The 17,670-nt window shown below is 33.0% G+C and overlaps 2 protein-coding genes across 8 annotated transcripts in view; one reads left to right on the top strand and one right to left on the bottom strand.

The window, feature by feature from the left end:
* Nucleotides 1–17,330, bottom strand: part of LRRC40 (leucine rich repeat containing 40) — a 44,202-nt gene extending 26,872 nt beyond the window's left edge. For both annotated transcript variants that reach the window (XM_010989018.3, XM_031465367.2), the window contains exons 1-4: nucleotides 17,133–17,330; nucleotides 6,232–6,413; nucleotides 5,041–5,114; nucleotides 2,821–2,950 (exon numbers count right to left, since the gene is read on the bottom strand). In XM_010989018.3, the coding sequence (XP_010987320.1) occupies nucleotides 2,821–2,950; nucleotides 5,041–5,114; nucleotides 6,232–6,413; nucleotides 17,133–17,286 (540 nt within the window). In that variant the 5' untranslated portion in view covers nucleotides 17,287–17,330. The remainder of the gene's footprint in view (nucleotides 1–2,820; nucleotides 2,951–5,040; nucleotides 5,115–6,231; nucleotides 6,414–17,132) is intronic.
* Nucleotides 17,331–17,420: 90 nt separating this feature from the next.
* SRSF11 (serine and arginine rich splicing factor 11) overlaps nucleotides 17,421–17,670 on the top strand; it is a 38,295-nt gene continuing 38,045 nt past the window's right edge. For 2 of the 6 annotated variants that reach the window (XM_064493458.1, XM_031465375.2), the window contains exon 1: nucleotides 17,437–17,506. The gene's annotated coding sequence lies outside the window, so the exon portion shown is untranslated. Of the gene's footprint in view, nucleotides 17,507–17,670 lie in introns of all 6 variants that reach the window. The other 4 variants (XM_031465377.2, XM_031465376.2, XM_010989021.3 and 1 more) reach the window with 3 other exon arrangements.

The raw sequence follows: 17,670 nt of genomic DNA, 5'->3' as shown, positions 1-17,670 counted from the left end.
TGTAGGTGATACATTTTGTAATCTTCATTCACTGACAATTTCACAAATCATTAATTAATTCATTACCTCAGTATATTCTGTGGGCCCACTATGTACCCAATAATGTAGCAGGGAGTAATTAAAATGAATTCTGACTTTAAAAATATTTTACATAAAGGTTTTTATTCATACTAAGTTATGCTATATCATGCATCATCTTTTCAAAAAATATCCATTTGTTCGTCCAATATTTGTTGAGGATCCAAGATAAATCAGGCAATGGTTAAATTGTAATATGAAATGAAACATCTTTACAAGAAAAAAAAATCTTGAAAGAAAAAGAAAATAAGGCTGAAAAGAGTGACCATTTTAATTTTGGAGGAAAAAATATTCTCTCTTGGTTCCTCTGCTGACCTCAGCAAGTTTGCTATAACTAAGTATAGAAGTCTACTCTAGTTTTCATTCACTCAGGTTTGCCTAGTCACTACCCCTCATTGCTTTAAGTTTTGTTTCTGTTTTTTTCTTTAAATAGTTATGATAGACTTTTTTTTTTGAAACTATCTTTAAAAGACAATGTTATGAATCAGGTTTTCTTAAGACATTGAAAATAGGAATAAGTACTCCACTAGCTTTCATCAAACTGTTCAGTGGCAACAATAAATGAGAAAAAATGACTTAAAAGAACTGTTCTCTAAGGACTTTGACTTAGTCTAACATTAAATAATTGCATTCTAACTCTAAATAAATTAAGATAGAAAAAGAAAAAATGTTAGATCAGCATATTTTTTTAAAAGTGTATAAAGTTATCATAATAACATATTACCATAAACTACAACATACAATATAACAATCTACAACTCAAATACTAGAGGCTCTAAGAATTAACAGATTACTAATAAATAAATATCTTATAATATCAAAAGTTACTGACACTAAATACAATGTAGTATTCTGGATTGTATCCTGGAACAAAGAAAAGGACATAAGCAGAAAAACTGGGAAAATCTTAATATAATCTGTACTTTAGTTAGTAATATTATACCAATGTTAATTTCTTAATTTTTACAAATGTCCCATAGTTATGTAAAATGTTAACATTAAGGAAAGCTGGGTGAAAGGTATAGGGGAACTCAGTACTATCTTTACAACTTTTCTGTAAATATAAAATTATTCCAAAGTCAAAAGCTAAAAATTAAAAAAAAAGTTTCTGATAAAGAAAAAATATTAATTCACAAAGTCTTAAGAAATTTTAAAGAACTCAAAACAACAGTTACTAATAATTAAATATTTTAATTATTACAGTTAATGATTAAATTGATACAAAATAAGCACAGTGCATACAAATTAATCATTATTTAATGCTAGGTCATTTCTTTAATAAATACTTACTCCAGTTGTGCTAAACAGTTTTATATAACTTTAAGAAATATTACTAGCTTAAATTATGACAGATGCTTATATCTTTATATAAGATATATAAAGATATATAAGATATATAAAGATATATAAGGATATAAAGATATATAAAGATTTAATATATTGTTGCTTACATTTATGATTTGTTTGATAATGAGTCCTTAAGGACACAATTCTCAGCTGGAACTTCTTTTTATTATGCAAATAACTATCTGGGAATCCCTAAGGAAATAACTGGAAACTGCTGTAGTTTACTGGGTTTCCTTTCAGCTTTCTACTAGACTTTATTTTTTTAATCAACTGCTACCGTTACCACTAAATTTTATAAGAAAATCTGATGACTCCCTCATTTGCCATTCATTTAATCTACCTATGCCTTTCATTTTCCAAACCTTATTTCCAATCTGATCAGATTGAAAAACAAAGAGATACTGGAAGAAATGACTGAGGAGATTATATATTTTAATTTCAAACACTATAGCAGCTGGGAAATACCAAGAAAAAATAAGTTAAGTAAGTAATTTTTCCTTTAAAAAAAAAATAAACTTTAAGGCTAAAATGACATCGAGTTTTTCAAAACATGTTACAAAGAAAAGAACAAGAATATAGTATGAAATAACTCTGTGGAGTAGAGATTATATATTAGAACTTCTTATCTAATATAGCTAAAATCTTTCAGATAGGATGCCTTACAGAGGAGTCTCACTCCTGTTGGTAAAGTGGGGGGAAAAAGGATACACTTCGAAGTCAAATAATCTTATGTTAAAATCTTGAATTCCTTACTTATTATTTGCATGATTCGGATAAGTTATTTTTTTACATAAGTCTTATTTTCTTATTTGCATCAGGGGATAAAACTTATCTACTTTGCTATATGTAAAGGGCCTATTATTCTTCTTCAAATAGTATGATTAAAATAATATTTGAATTGCTTTATGGCTATCTCAATTTAAGATGAAAAACAGTTGGAATGAAAATTTTACCAGGAAATGTGGCCATTTTGAAAAATAGGGAAGAAAAGGCAGGTCCTGAAGGCATTATCTGGACACTCAGAGGACAGAGAGGCCATAAGGCCTACAGAGGAGGAAGTGGAAATGGACATAAAAAAGGGAATTACTAAAAACATTTTTCCTCTATTCTCCGAAGCCATAAAAGTCTCTGAATGACAAAATCACCTTCATCTGACCCTTTGCCAAACTCTATTCTTAAATTAAAACCTAAGGTGATTTCCTTCATAAGAAAAAGGCAGGAAAAACAAATTTACAACTATAAATTTCAAATCTAATTGTAATGCACAATTCCTTATAATCCAGATATACAATCAGCTGTCCATGTACCCATGATTTCAATTATACATCCTATTTCTTAGTCTGGTGAAAAGCCTCACCAGCCCCAAATTATATAAAAATTGGGATATCAACTTACTAAATCTTCCAAGTTGAAAAGTTGTTCAAATCCCTCTGGTATGCAAGTTAGTTCATTATGCTGGAGATATAGTCCCTTCAGGTTTCTTAGATTTGCAATTTCTTCAGGGAGTATTTTCAGCTTGTTATGGCTTTTGATTGATAAAATAAATGCTGATCAATTTGGTGACAGCACATTAAATATTTATAAAGGCATTTTGCTAACCAACTACATGGGCTCATTTTAAAAATGAAATATAGTTACTAATTTTAAGTACTTACCAAACTTCATATCCTAAAAATATACATCCATTAAAATGACAGTAATCTAAAGTAATCAAATGGTTTCAAAGAAATAAAGATTTTTAACCAAACAAATAATTTGTGAACTTTTGACTGTTTCCTTTTAATCAACTTGATTTTACATGTAATGTGAAAAAAGTACGTTGGACTCTAAATTTTTATACTGCTTCTGAGTTTTAGAATTTTGACAAAGATATATGCATACAAACATTATAATAAAGTCACATCTTATATGGGGATTAAGTTTCGATTTAGCACTCGAGACAAAAATGGCTATTTCTGTTTGAGGGCCTGGCATGTCCAGCTGAATATAATATGCAACTCCAAATTTATCTGTACTTGGTCTTAACTGTTCAGCTTAGTCCTTCTAAAGAGATATTCAGCTTACTGGTGTAGAAGTCCCAAGTCACTGAGAATGATACATTCCCTGATAATTAAGAGATGACTTAACTCATTCGCAGGTTCGTGCCAACTTAACTATTTACTTAGGAATTCTACTCTATTGTCATGCCATATACAGTTACTTCACAAATAAGAGGGAGGAAATGAGAAATATAAAGGTGTAACAATGACCTTAAATTATATTAAAGTAAAACCTGTTGTAACAAAAATGCCAAAAGATGTCTTCTAAAATATGAACCACCAAAAACTGTGAAAAATAGGTTGCTATTGTCAATTATTTAATTGAAATCTTCGTATATTTGACAGAGATCTTGTTGGGCAGATATATAATTCTAGCTATATATTTGCTTCATTTCCTTTCATCACCTATTTCCTCCACCCTAATGCTCATACTCTCAAATGCTAGAAGCTAAAGCCACACCCACTCCATACCCCCTCCCTTTCCTCTTCCTTTCAATCCTCCCCATTCTTGCCTTTTCAGGCCACATCTATGCCTTTGGCTTGTAAGGGGAAGAGGTTCTGATGTAGTTCTAAGCAATTAGCAGAAATGTTCTGAATAATTTCTGTGTATAGATTTTTTTTTTTGGTAACTTATGGTAATTTTAAGTTCTTCACCAGGTAAAGACTCCTATTTGAGGACTGTTCTCCCTCAAACCAATTAACTCCAGAAAACTGAGACCTGATTACGTTATGTATATACATCTATAATCAAATCTATTTTATAACCCACAGTTTTTCAAACTATGTTTCGAACACTTAAATCTTTTTGTTTTTTATCCTAAATTAAATCTTCCCTAATCCCTTTTCCCCTAATTGTTCCCCTAATTCCCCTAACATAAGGCAGTTATTCTTTTTGGGGGTGGGGGGTAATTAGGTTTATTTTATATTGTTTTATTTTATTTTCATTTATTTATTTTCTAACACAGGTATTGGGATTGAACTCAGGACCTCGTGAATGCTAAGCAGCAGCTTTACCACTGAGCTATATCCTCCCCTCAAAGACAGTTTTTCTTGAAAGGCTGGGTGTGTACTGAAGGGCAAAGTCAGCCACTTGGCCTCTCAAGTACCTATCAATGAGTACCAGAAATATATCCATGGAAACTTAGAAGTCCTCAGAAAAGTTTAAAAACTACAAATATCAAAAACATGATATTTTCCTCACTAATGAAAAAACTGTTTTAAATTTCTTCCTATTGTTTAACATCTAGATATATATTTTAGAAAATTAAAGGAACTTAAAACTTGAAATGTCAACAATGAAGATTTTGAAGATAGTCACTAAATATTGTTTCATAAAAATTAAAAAATAAATTTTTAAAAAATCAAATGGCCTTAAATATGTAAAATCAGGAAACATGTAGACAATTCTAAAACAAAAAATAAAATAATCTGAAAATTAAAACCTGAAACTCTTATTCTGCTTTAACCACTTTCTGAGATAATACAAAAATATTTTCTAGTGTTAGAAAAAAAAATTTTTTTAAATATTAGATTTATACCCTTGTACTAGCAATATCAAAATAAGCTTAAATTTTACCTGACATTAAGTTTCTGAAGATTTTCTAACTCTTTTATAGCAGAAGGGAGGGATGTCAGCTGATTATCATGTATCTAAAAATTGTTAAAAAGACACAGTCAATATCTCAGTCTTATAATTAACCATGAGCTTTGCCATTATACAAAATTCTTCAGTGATAATCTCATTCTTCTAATTCAATAGCATTGCTGGGCTATTGGTGATTTTTTCTGAGAAAAAAAAGAGTTTGAAACTGACCAAACAGCTGTTCAGAAATCATGAAGTGATAAGACATCAATTTTAAATATTACAATTAAAATTTTTAAATATTACAATAAAAAAAAAAACTTCACTTCACTGAATGGAATTTCAATCTGAAATGAGAGGTGAGAGGATTAGAAACTAACAGCCCTCTGATAGTATGGTTTATGTCAACATTTACAAAAAATAAATGAGATGGGGAACTTCTCTTATGGTCTTACAAAATCATACTGTTTTCAAGGTATAAGGAACCTTAAGAGAATACTTAAGCCAATCCATTCATTTTACAATTGAAGAAAATAAAACTTCCCTAAAAATCTGACTACATTCAACTTTTTTAGACATAATCTGCGATATTTTTGATAATCCTAAGTGAAGTACATTAGAAGTCTGTGGACATGTGAAATAAATTACTCATGCTTTACTTTAACCACAGGACAAAGCAACTAGAGACTAAAAACATAGCCCCTGGATAAACACACAAAAATTTAAGTCTAATAATTTAAGTCAGTGTTGGAGATAAGTTAAAAAATCAATCTTAAATATTTGCTTTAATATCTAGAATAATAATGATAAAAATAATAGCAATAAAAAAAGAAGAGAAGCAGCAACCACTTGTTAAATACCGTTTCTGTTTGAATGCATTAACTCATTTAATTCAAAGAATAATTTTTAAAAATAGGCAGTAGAATCAGAACTGAATTATAGATATGGAAACTGAAGCACAAAGAAGTAACTTTTTTTGAGATCATAGACCTATCAAGTGGCAGTCAGAATTTGAAGCGGGATGTTCTGAATCTGCACTCTTAATCATTATGCTATGCCTAACAATAATATGTTATTCTTCCTTGTACTCTATCAATTGAACATGGATTTTCTGCTTCTCAAAGCCTAAATTTAGCATTAGAGTCTCTTCAACTAAAGATCCATTTTTATAATCAGCCAACTTACATCAAGAAGAGTGAGTGCAGGCAGCAGCCGGAGGTCATCTGTAAGTGACTGAAGTTTATTATTTGATATGATTAGTTTGGTCAAATCTGTCTGTTCCCACCATCGCTCAGTAGCACTGAATGAAAGATTCTGATTAGCCTCCTCAGGGATATCCACATTTATTCTCCAAACACACTGAGGCACTATTTCCAACATTACACCAAAAAAAGAAGAAAGAAAAAAAAAGAAAACACAAAGTGAGATATACTAAGTACATATGTTTATAGTAACTATTCAGCTTATCTACTGAAAAGAAATTTCTAAAACATTTTTAAAAAACTTTCAAATAAGTCAAATAGCAATGAATTACAACTAATTAGAGTGAAAGCTGATTTTATTCCAAAGCAGAGTGAGTATTTTACACATTAGAAAATATTTATTACATATATACTTTATTACGTATATTGCCTGCACAGCACAAAGTCATAGATACACAAGACAAATAAAGAATGGACTCTACCATTATGCTACCATAACAGAAAAGGTATGGAAATCAACATTTATAAGGTAAAGTTATAACTTTTATAACATAAATATATATTAAGTCTGGGAAAGGGCTGATAATAACAGCTAATAATAACAGCAGCTAACATTTACAAATACCAGGTAATTTTCTAACAAACTAACTCATTTAAATCTCATAACAGCTCTGTGAGGTAGGTGTTATATTCTTTTATAGATGAGAAAAATAGGACACAGACTGTATCATTTACCCAGGGTTATATAGCTAGATGGGATTCAAACCCTGGCAAAGCTAAACTATCCTATCCTGCTTCTCAGTGAATATTTGGAAGGCATATCCGACTCTGGTAGCTCTCTCTATTTTATCTGATGTACAATTTTATCTCTTATCCCATCACACAGCATTGTGTTCTGTTGCAGCAAGTATTAATTCCTTAAACATAGCAAATAAGACTGCACAAGTTAAACAGAAAGAGTTCAGGTTTATCACTATAAAACTTGAAGCTCTAGAAGGTATTTACTTGCTCCAGTGTTATAGCAAAACTATTTTAAATAGTCCTTCATTCCTTCATAAAAGTAGGACTACAAATGGGCATGACTTAGAACTTGAGCAAATATTAACCAGGGCAACCATTAGTTATCCCTTGCAGTTACTATCATTATGAAATGAGATTAAATGGAAAGGTATGAATGGTTGTTATCAGTACTTTTGATCAACTGACTATAAATCAGAGGTTCCCACAACCTCCTCCTCAGGTTCAATTAATTTGCTAGAAGAGCTCACAGAACTCAGGAAAACCCATTTACTCACTAGATTACAGATTCATTACAGAGGATATTAAATGATACAAGTCAACAGCCAGATGAAGAGATATAAAGGGTGAGGTCCAAAAAAGGGAGCTTCTGTCCTCATGGAGCTTGGGGTCCATCATGGTGGCACTTGGAATCATTCTGGTTCCCTAACATGAAAGCTCTCTGAACCTCCTCCTTTTTTGGTTTTTATGGAGGTGTCATTACATAGGCATGACTGATTAACTCACTTGCCATTGGTGATTGATTCAACCTCTATCCCTTCCCTTCTCCCCAGAAATCAGGGTTTCGATTCTGATTCTGTTCGTGGTTGGTTCTCCCTGCAACCAGCCACCATCTTTAGGTGCTTTGTGAAAGTCCCTTCATGAACATAAACTCACTTGTGATGTTAAGGGCTTATTAACAATATACTCATTTCATCTTTATGGCTCTGAAGCAGGTTTTTTTATTTGTTTTTTGTTTTGTTTTGTTTTGTTTTGTTTTTCAGGAATTGAGGACAAGAAACCAAATATAACAAAAGATGCTCCCATTGCTCTTATCACTCAGGAAATTCCAAGGGTTTTCGGGAGCTGTGAACCAGAAACTTTGGATGAAGACCAAATATATCTGAGAAATATATTTTGGTCATCTGAATGTATATTTCTTACAAATCACAATTTTGCACATTGCATTTATTTTTTTTTTAAATTGAACTTGCTATTTAAAACACTCCCATAAAGAAAACTGAAGGCCCAGATGGTTTCATTGATGAATTCTAGCAGACATTTGGAGTAGAAATGATATTAATCCTACAGACCTTTTCAGAAAACAGAGGAAAGAAACACTCCCATTTAGTTGACAAAGCCACCATTATTCTGAAACCAAATTCAAAGACATTAAAAGGGGAGGAAAGAACAATAACAACAACAACAAAAACCCAAAAAATAAAAAGGTACATCTAAACATCAAAACCAAGTGGAAATTATATCAGGAGTATAAAGCTGCTTTAACATTTGAAAATCAATCAATAATCTACCATATGAACAGAAAAAGAGAAACACCATATGATTGTTAAGAAACAAAACAAAAAAGCATCTGACAAAATTTAGTCATTTAAGATAAAAAACTCAAAAAACTGGGTATGAAAGGAAACTCCTTCAACCAGATAAAGGGTATCTATGAAAACTCTATGGCTAGGATCATTATTAATGGTGAAGGACTCAGTGCTTACTCTCTAAAATTGGTTACAAGGTGAGGATGCCCATTCTCACTATATCAATATTTTACTAGCAGTCCTAACCAATGCAATAAGGCAATCAATCAATCAATCAATGGCATTCAGATTGAAAGGAAGAAGTAAAACCGTCTCTAACAGCAAACAACATAATCATCTATATAGAAAATACTAAGAAATCTACAAAAAATATATATAATGAGTTTAGAAAGGTTACAGAATTCAAGCTTAATGTACAAAAATCAATTGTTTCTACAGATTAGTAATCAGTAACTGAAAACATTCGTAAGTGTTTAAAGATTTACATGACATAACATTTAAAACCATGAAATACTCAAGTGTATACAACAAATACATGCAAGAATTGTGGTATGAAATTACAAAATATTGCTGTGAAAACTTAGAGAAGACCTAGATAAGCAGAGAAATATACCATGCTACAGCTTGAGGACTCAGTATTGGTAGGATGTCACTTCTCCCCAAAGTGACTTATAGACTCAGTACAATTCTAATCAAAATCCCATAAGTTTTTCCTGTAGAAATAAACAAGCTAATTCTAAAATGTATACTGAAATGTCAAAGAGCTAAAATAGATCAAACAATTTTGATACAGAAGAAAGCTGTATGACTTAACAGTACTTGATTTTAATTTTTACCATAAAGCTTATCAAGACAGTGTGGTATTAACATAAGGACAGACATATAGATCAACAGGAAAAGAGTTCAGAAAAAATTCCAGCCAATAAAATAGTGTCAATTGATTCTCAATGAAGGTGCCAAAATAATTTAATGAGAAAGGAATAGTCTGTAAACAAATGTTCATATAGATGAAAAAATGAACTTCAAACTTTACCTTGTGACACATTCTAAAATTAATGCCAAGTAAATCACAGACTTAAATGTAAAAGATAAAACTGTAAAAATTCTAAAAGAAAGTAGACTAGAAAGTCTTCACAGCCTCTGAATGGATAAAATTTCTCAGTACAGAAAAAGTACAAATCATAAAAGGAAAAAATGGATAAAATCGACTTCATCAAAATTAAAAATTTATGTTTTCCTAAAGAGACTGTTAAGAAAATTAGGCCAGTCTCAGACTGGAAGACTATATTAGATAGATACCAATATAGATAGGTATCTGATGACTTATATGTCCAAAATATAAAAAATCTTAAAACTCTGAAAGACAAACAGCCCAACTAAAAAGACAAAAAAATCTGAACACTTGGCAAAAGATATACAAAAAAACTAATGAGCAGTTGAAAAGATGCTTAACATCACTATTCATCAAGGAAATGTAAATAAAACCATAAGGAGATGCTACAATTCGACCACAAGAATGGCGAATGTTAAAAAGAATTACAATACAAAGTGTAGGTAATGACGTGGAGCAACTGAGTCTCTCGTGTTACCAGGGACAGTTTGGTGAACTCTTATAAAGTTAAGCATGCACTTTTACTATATGTCCAGCAATTCCAGTCTCAGGTATTAAACCCAATGGAAATGATAATATATGCCTACACAAAGACTGTACTTCAGAGCTCATAAACAGTTGTATTCATAATAGCCAAAAACTAGAAACCAGCTCAACAGGTGAATGGATAAACAAACTGAGATATATACATACAATGGACTATTATTATTTAACAATAAAAATGAACTAGTGATACAAACAATATGGATGAACCTCAAAACAACATTCTACTAAGGAAAAGCCTAAAACAAAAAATTGCAAACGTAAAATTCCATTTGAACGAAACTCTAGAAGAGGCTAATCTATGTTGACAAAGAGCAGATCACTGGTTCTGTGGAGCTAGCAGTAGGGGTGGACTGACAGCAAGGGGAACTTTTCAAGTGTTGGAAATGTTCTTTATCTTGATTTTGGTAGTGGTTACACAAGTGTATATATTTGTCAAAACTCATTGAAATGTACACTTAAAAAGGATGCATGCATTGTTTGTAAATTATCCCCCAGTATAGTTAACAAAAAATAAGAGTATCAATTTTTTAAAAACAGGTGATATAACATACCAAGATAATCTTATGAAAGTTTATATATACATATATCAATAAATGAAGAAAAATTGAAGTATGTGTGTTTGTGTATATACACATACATATTTCTCACAGTGTAGATAATACCCTTAAGCAGCACTGTCAACAGAACTTTCAGCCATGATGGAAATATCCTATATCTGCTCTACCCACTGTGGTAGCCATTAGCTGCACATGGCCAATGAGCACTTATAATGTGGCTAAAGTGACTGAAGAACTTGATTTTTAATTTCATTTAATTTTGGTTAATTAAAATTTAAATAACCACATGTGACTAGAGACTTCCACAATGGACAGCATGACCCTTAACAAGCACTGAAACAAGGCTTCTTTACATGTTTTTTGGGCATATCATTCTTTCTTCCATTGACAACAGCTAATTACAAAAAAAGGGGACTCACAAATGGGTTGATGGCAGAGAACTGTCTACTTTGAGGAAGATACAAGTGACTAGGTGAAGAAACAGAGAAGAAATAAAAAACACGTTTAAAATAGTGTTTACATGGATGAATCAAAGAATGTGTAGCCAGTAAACTATAGGAGCAATAAATCATGAGATTTAAAAATCTTTTTTAACTTCTTTGCACAGTTTCATAAATATAATGATCATCCACAGTATACAAAAATAACCATTTACTTAAGGTAGACAACCATAATCATTCCCATTAAGGTCTACATCCTAGTCTAGGTTGATTCCCAACTTCCAAAAATTGTAAACATATTAAACTATGATACACACTGTAACATTATGGATATACCACTGACCAGTCAAGGATCCTAGAGCTCTAGTTTAAACTGTATAATCAAACTGGCCAGTAACCTAGCATCTCTGGTCCCCAATTTCCTTGTTAATTAAATGAGAGGGCCCTACTGTCACTTAAATGTGAGGATCTAACAATAGCAGTACAAAAAGGCTTTTGCTAGGTACAGGGTAATATTCTGATAACACCTTATCCTACAAATACCATTCACTAAACTGTCTACCCAGTTATTTATAATAAACCTGTAAATCAAGTCTCTATATAAAGGATTAAGGAAAGCTCATTGATAAACTTCCCAATTTTCTCCACAGTAATTTATTCATGGCCACCAATGGCCTCATTACAGTAAAGAAAAAATTCCACATTGACAAACCACAGTATTAGTGTCACTTTCAAGCTATCTCTAAAGTTTAATAAGAAAAAAAATACACACACACACAACAGCCCCAGAGTAAAATTAAAAAGTTATATAGAAGGCATTAACTCAGTTGCAGCTTTAGGTTGATTCAAAGAGATGTATCTTTGTGGTTTAGAACACTTGAACCATTGTGATGTCAGATGTTAGATGTTAGATATTATGCTAGATGTTAATGTTAGATGTTAGATAACTACTGCTATGTTGTGTTAGAATGCATGAAGAGAACTAACTATTCTTCCTGAAGTCCAGGATACTGCAAAAAAAAAAAGAAATAATGTTAAACACATAAAAAAGGAAACATGTTTACCAATCACTTTAAGAGAAAACTGTGCTTGAATTTATTACTTTAACTTGAGGGTACATTCAGTTTTATAGTGAAGATAAACCTCACTGAAACTATAATTCCATTTTTCCCCCTCTGTATTTTTTCTCTCCTACTCAAGAAAACATATTAAAATGGAAGTGAGTGAACATGATATTAATATAGGGATAAGTTTAAATTTGCACTAATTTATTAAACAAACTTTGGCATAGGTAATACCCTGAGATACACACCTCAAGAAATTAAAACACTAATACTTAGAACAATTTTAAAGATTAAGAAATAGGAATGGGATTTTCAATTAACCACCTAGTTCCTTGTTTTATAATACAAACAAATAGACTTCCCTGGATTTCAGCATACTAAAAATTAAGTGTTTACCTCAAGATTCTGCCATTACATATGAATCAAGGCATGTTTCTTGTGCTTTCATTCCTAAGAACTGTTTAAGAGGTAGGCTTGTTTTGATGGTCTACTCACCTGGAAACCCAGTTTCTTTCTGAAATTATTTGTTATTAAAATCTGGACACTGGTTAATTCTTATTAGCTGTTTAGAATATGACAGTAAATTGCACTAAGACAAGCAGGAGTCAAAACACAGAGTTAAGCTAAATAGTAAAGCAGAACATGGTTAATATAGGTATAAGGATGGTTATTTAAAATCTTGGTAAATACATAGTTTATGTTACACTTTTTATCCTGTCACAACAAACTGTACATACTGAATATTGCAAATTCTCATTATCCTACAACAGACAACATGACATCTTGAGGGCTAGGAGTCCTAGACCTATTTACTTAATTCCATAAATGGAAACTAACCAAACTGCTCTCTTCAAGATAAGGAAGGATAGCCTTACACACATAATTCTCTTCCAAATAAGATGGTTTTCAAGCCAAATTAATTGGCTTATTTAATAAATTAACCACTTAACTATTTTCCTGTCAGTCAACAATGCGGTTTCCTTTAGAATTTTAGAGTATACTTTTGTTCCAAACTCTGGCATCTCTTACTCTCACTCATTTTTTGATGAATCACCGCAAAACATTCCTACACGACTGTACTGCCATGATCATGCAAGCACAAGGCAACAATCAATACTTCGTCTTCAATTCTACTTTCATTTTATCTGGTGCAATGAAAAAGAGCTGCAATATCTATGTTGAACAAACAATGATATATCCCCATGTTGTTGCTCATAAAAAGAGCTGTCACTTAAAAATTTCCAGAATATTTCTAATATTCTTCTTTGAAGTTGGTTATTATTAATTATTTTGTTTAGGTATACCTTTCTAAGTAAGCTATGGAACTGAAACTCAGAATGATGACTTTAAAACAGCCAACAATATTTGCATATTTAAGTAAATTACAGTATTCATAAGACAGACTATTAAAGAGTCATTAAAAATAATCAGATTTTTCAAGTGACCTTTAAAGATGTACAAATAGAAGCCTAAAAAGGACTCAGTACAATTCCAAATTTGTTAAAAATAAAAAACAGAAGGCAAATAAATGTACATATTCACAAACCAAAAAAAAAGATTAAAAAACCTACAAAATATCAATAGTGATAACCTTGAATAGTTACTTTCAATTTTTTATGCTTTCTATAGATTCTACTTTTTCTATAGTAGACATAAAGGTTTTATAATGAGGAAAAAAATAAATAGTATTTTCACAAAAGAACTAGGACCTAGTTCCTTCACAAAGTAACTAGAAAAGAAAGCATCTAAAAACCCTCAAGAGTACACAGATTTCAGTTATAATAAAAATAAATCTGCACTGCTTATCAGTTAACAACCCCATCTGGTTAATAAAACATCTCACTGCTTTTAGAAGTGACAACATTAAGAATCCATTCCAGGAGGCAATCATTTAAGAATAAGAATCAACAGAATTTTAACTGTTTCTTGTTATATACACCAAAATTAAAGGCAAGGTTCTATTTTTCCAGTGTAGAAATAATGGACATGACTACACTTTACAAATACATTTATATGATAGTAAAATACGAAGGAGGAAAGAAAGACTTGGAGTATACAATCAGCCCTCTGTATCCTTGGGTTCTGCATCTGCGGATCCAACTGACTGCAGATCAAAAATATTTAGGGAGGAAAAATCCACAAAGTTTCTAAAAGCAAAAAAAAAAAAAAAAAAAAAAAAAAGCACTACTAGATTTTTACCCAAATGAATTGAAAACTTATGTCCATACAAAAACCTGAAAATGAACAGCAGCTTCATTCATACTGCCAAAAACTGGAAGCAACCAAGATCTCCTTCGAAAGGTAAATAGAGAAATAAAATGGTACATTCATACCATAGAATGTTATTCAGTGATAAAGCTACATACTGTTTGACTCCAATTATATGACATGTTGGAAATGGCAAAACTACAGAAAGAGTAAAAAGATGAGTGGCTGCCAGGACTTCAGGGGGAACAGGGTAAGGAATAAATAGGTAGAGCTCAGGTGATTTTTAAGGCATGGTGGATACATGTCATTACGTATTTGTCAAAACTCAGCAAACTGTGTAAGACTATAAGTGATCAGTAATGTAAAAAAGTGGACTTTAATTAATAACAATGTATCAATATTGGTTGATCAGTTGTAAAAAATGTACTACATAATGCAAGATGTTAATAATAGGGAAAAATATAAGCTAGGGAGGCGGTATATGAGAACTCTGTACTATCCGTTCAATTTTCTGTAAACCTAAAACTGTTTTAAAGAGATTTTAAAGTATGCTTGTTTGCGGGAAAGACAACTTTTTCTTATTGTCATTGATGTTAAACTATGGGATTCCGAAAAGAGACGGGAGGCCTTATTGTAGACACTTAGGGGAAAATTTCAAAAAGCTTTTGTATGTTGTACTAAGAACTTTATACTGAATCTTATGGGATATGGAGAATCGTTAAATATGAGTGACATTATAAGATCTATGTTTTGGAAAGGTAATTTTTGATAACAACATTGATTTAGAGGGTGAGATTTAAAAAAAGAAATCCAGGAAACCACTTAGGAGGCTACTGCAAGAACGCAATAGCCAATTTTTACTGTGTATTTTTTATGTACCAAGCATTTTATGTGTATTATCTCATTTAAACTTTAGTAGATCCTATTATTATTATCACGTTATAAATGAGAAAATAAAACGCAGGACGGTAAGCATCTCAAAGTTACATGAGCAAAGATATGGAGATAAGAAGCATGACTGCCATAATGGACCATGTGAATAGTTCAGAATTACAGCGGTTTGAATATCAAAGGCTGAGTGACAGATGAAATTGAAGGTTACAATTAGATTAAAAAAAAATCTTTTATCTTATGGTAACAAGGATTCCTTTTTGAGATATAAGTTATAAATACCATATAAATATCATGTGTCTCTCCCATTTACATCTTTTCTCTCCTTCGACATCATTTACTGAGTACCTAGTATGTACCAGATATTGTGTTAGGCTCTGTTTATACAATAATAACCTAAACAGCCCTAATCCACGTGATCATGGAGTTAAGAGTCAAAATTCATTTGCTCCCTGAAACTTTAATAGACTAAACCAACAGGTCCAATCATTAAGTACATTCCAGCACCCACTTAGTATCTGGGAATATTCATTTACTTATGCCTTCCACAAATGTTTAATAAGAATCTACTATGTACCAAACGCATTTTGAATGCTAGGGATATAACAATGAACAAAACAAAGTTCCCTGAGCTCATGGAACTAATATCCTAGCGGAGTGCAGAGAAAACAAATACATAAGTTCTGATAGTGATAAATGCAGTTAAAAAACAGGTTAGAGAATACAATATTCACAATGGTATTTACATAGGGTAGTTAGGAAGGGCCTATCCGAGCAGAGTCCAACAGGAAGTAAGGAGTGAAACTTAATCAGGTATCAGATAACGAGTTCCATGCTTTGGGAAAAGTAAGTGTATATATACATTCTCACTGATTAAAAGCTTTTCCCGGTAGAGCAGAGATTTTTATCATATATTCTTTCATTCATTCAATCAGTATTTGTTTGCATGGTCAATTCTATACATGGCACAATAAAAAAGCAATCCTTAGAAGGTAATGGAAACTTTTAATCCCAGATAGTTTAAAACCTGAATATAAGAAGAGGAAAACGTTACAGGAAGAATGGCATATTCTCTCTCTCTCCCCTGCTTGCCACGCCCTCCATTACACAACAGATAATTGGAAGAGCATCTGACAATTATTCATTCATGGTATCCAGATTGTTGATTTTGATCTCACTAGATTTTTCAAGATGGTCCCAAATTCATTGTATGATCTCTACCTTGACCCTCAATTTAGGAAATATGATCATTACTCCTTGTATTTAGGATTCTGTCCAGTTGCAAACAGAAAAGAGTCTTGACAGCGAACAGCGGCATTCACTCTAAATTCACAAAGGAGCAGATAAAATACAGAATTTTAGCGTGGGTAAGTGCCCAAAGAGATTAAACTAAGAGGGGGAACAGAGGGCCAAAGAAAGGCATTTGCTCTTCATTTGATAGCTAATTCAGTCACACATTATGTTGTTTATCCCATAGAATGTGGAAATCCCAGAAAGTGTCCCGTTTAAATTTTGGCCATATTCCTAGCAGAGTCCCTGCATCAAAGATTCCGGGAGCGAAAGTAGGAACCAAACCAGCTGGCCGACGCAGTGGAAGTGTGATGAGTGCCTGAGTCTGAGCACGGCGATCCGGGCTAGCAGCCTGGGGCAAAGGGGGCCAAAGCCAGAGGAAAGGGAGGCTACCCAGGGCAAGTGCTTTCTGAAAGGACGCACAATCAGGGGCGTACCTCTGGATCTTACCTTCACTGAGGTTGCGGCCCGACAGGTTTAACTGGCCGCTCTTCCTCGCCGCCTTTAACAGTCCCTGGGGTACCGAGGCACCACAGTCTCTCCTCTCAGCTCGGAAACCCGCTCGGGGTTCCCGCTCGGTTGCTCGATTCAGCCGCCGCGACATGTTCAAACCCCGGAGACTAGAAGCAGAGCTCCGCCCGTGACGCTTAAAGGCGGCGCCGCTGGGCCGCCCCGCCCCTGCCGGGAGCGCGCGCTCCGTGCGCCGGGCCTTCGCTGTGGCGGCGCGGCTCAGATGTCGTCACCGCCAGCGCCTGGGGCAGGAGGACAGAGGAGCCCTTCCCGTTGCCGGTGCCGGCCTTGTGTCCTGGAATTACTTCGCTCAAGTAAGTGCGTTTAACGAGCGGAAGAGGGATTTTGAGTTTACTGTGTGCACTGTTACTGCGACTCCAACCTTGAATGTGCTCCCGCCGCGGCCAGGCTGCCAGGAAAGGATAACCTTTTCTGCTCCCCTCGCCTGGCCGGAACGTGGGCCTTGACTAAAACTTGA

Source organism: Camelus dromedarius, chromosome 14, assembly GCF_036321535.1.
Source record: "Camelus dromedarius isolate mCamDro1 chromosome 14, mCamDro1.pat, whole genome shotgun sequence".
NCBI lineage: Eukaryota > Metazoa > Chordata > Mammalia > Artiodactyla > Camelidae > Camelus > Camelus dromedarius.
Note: the sequence above shows the minus strand (reverse complement) of the source record. Positions and strands in the feature narration are given on the sequence as shown.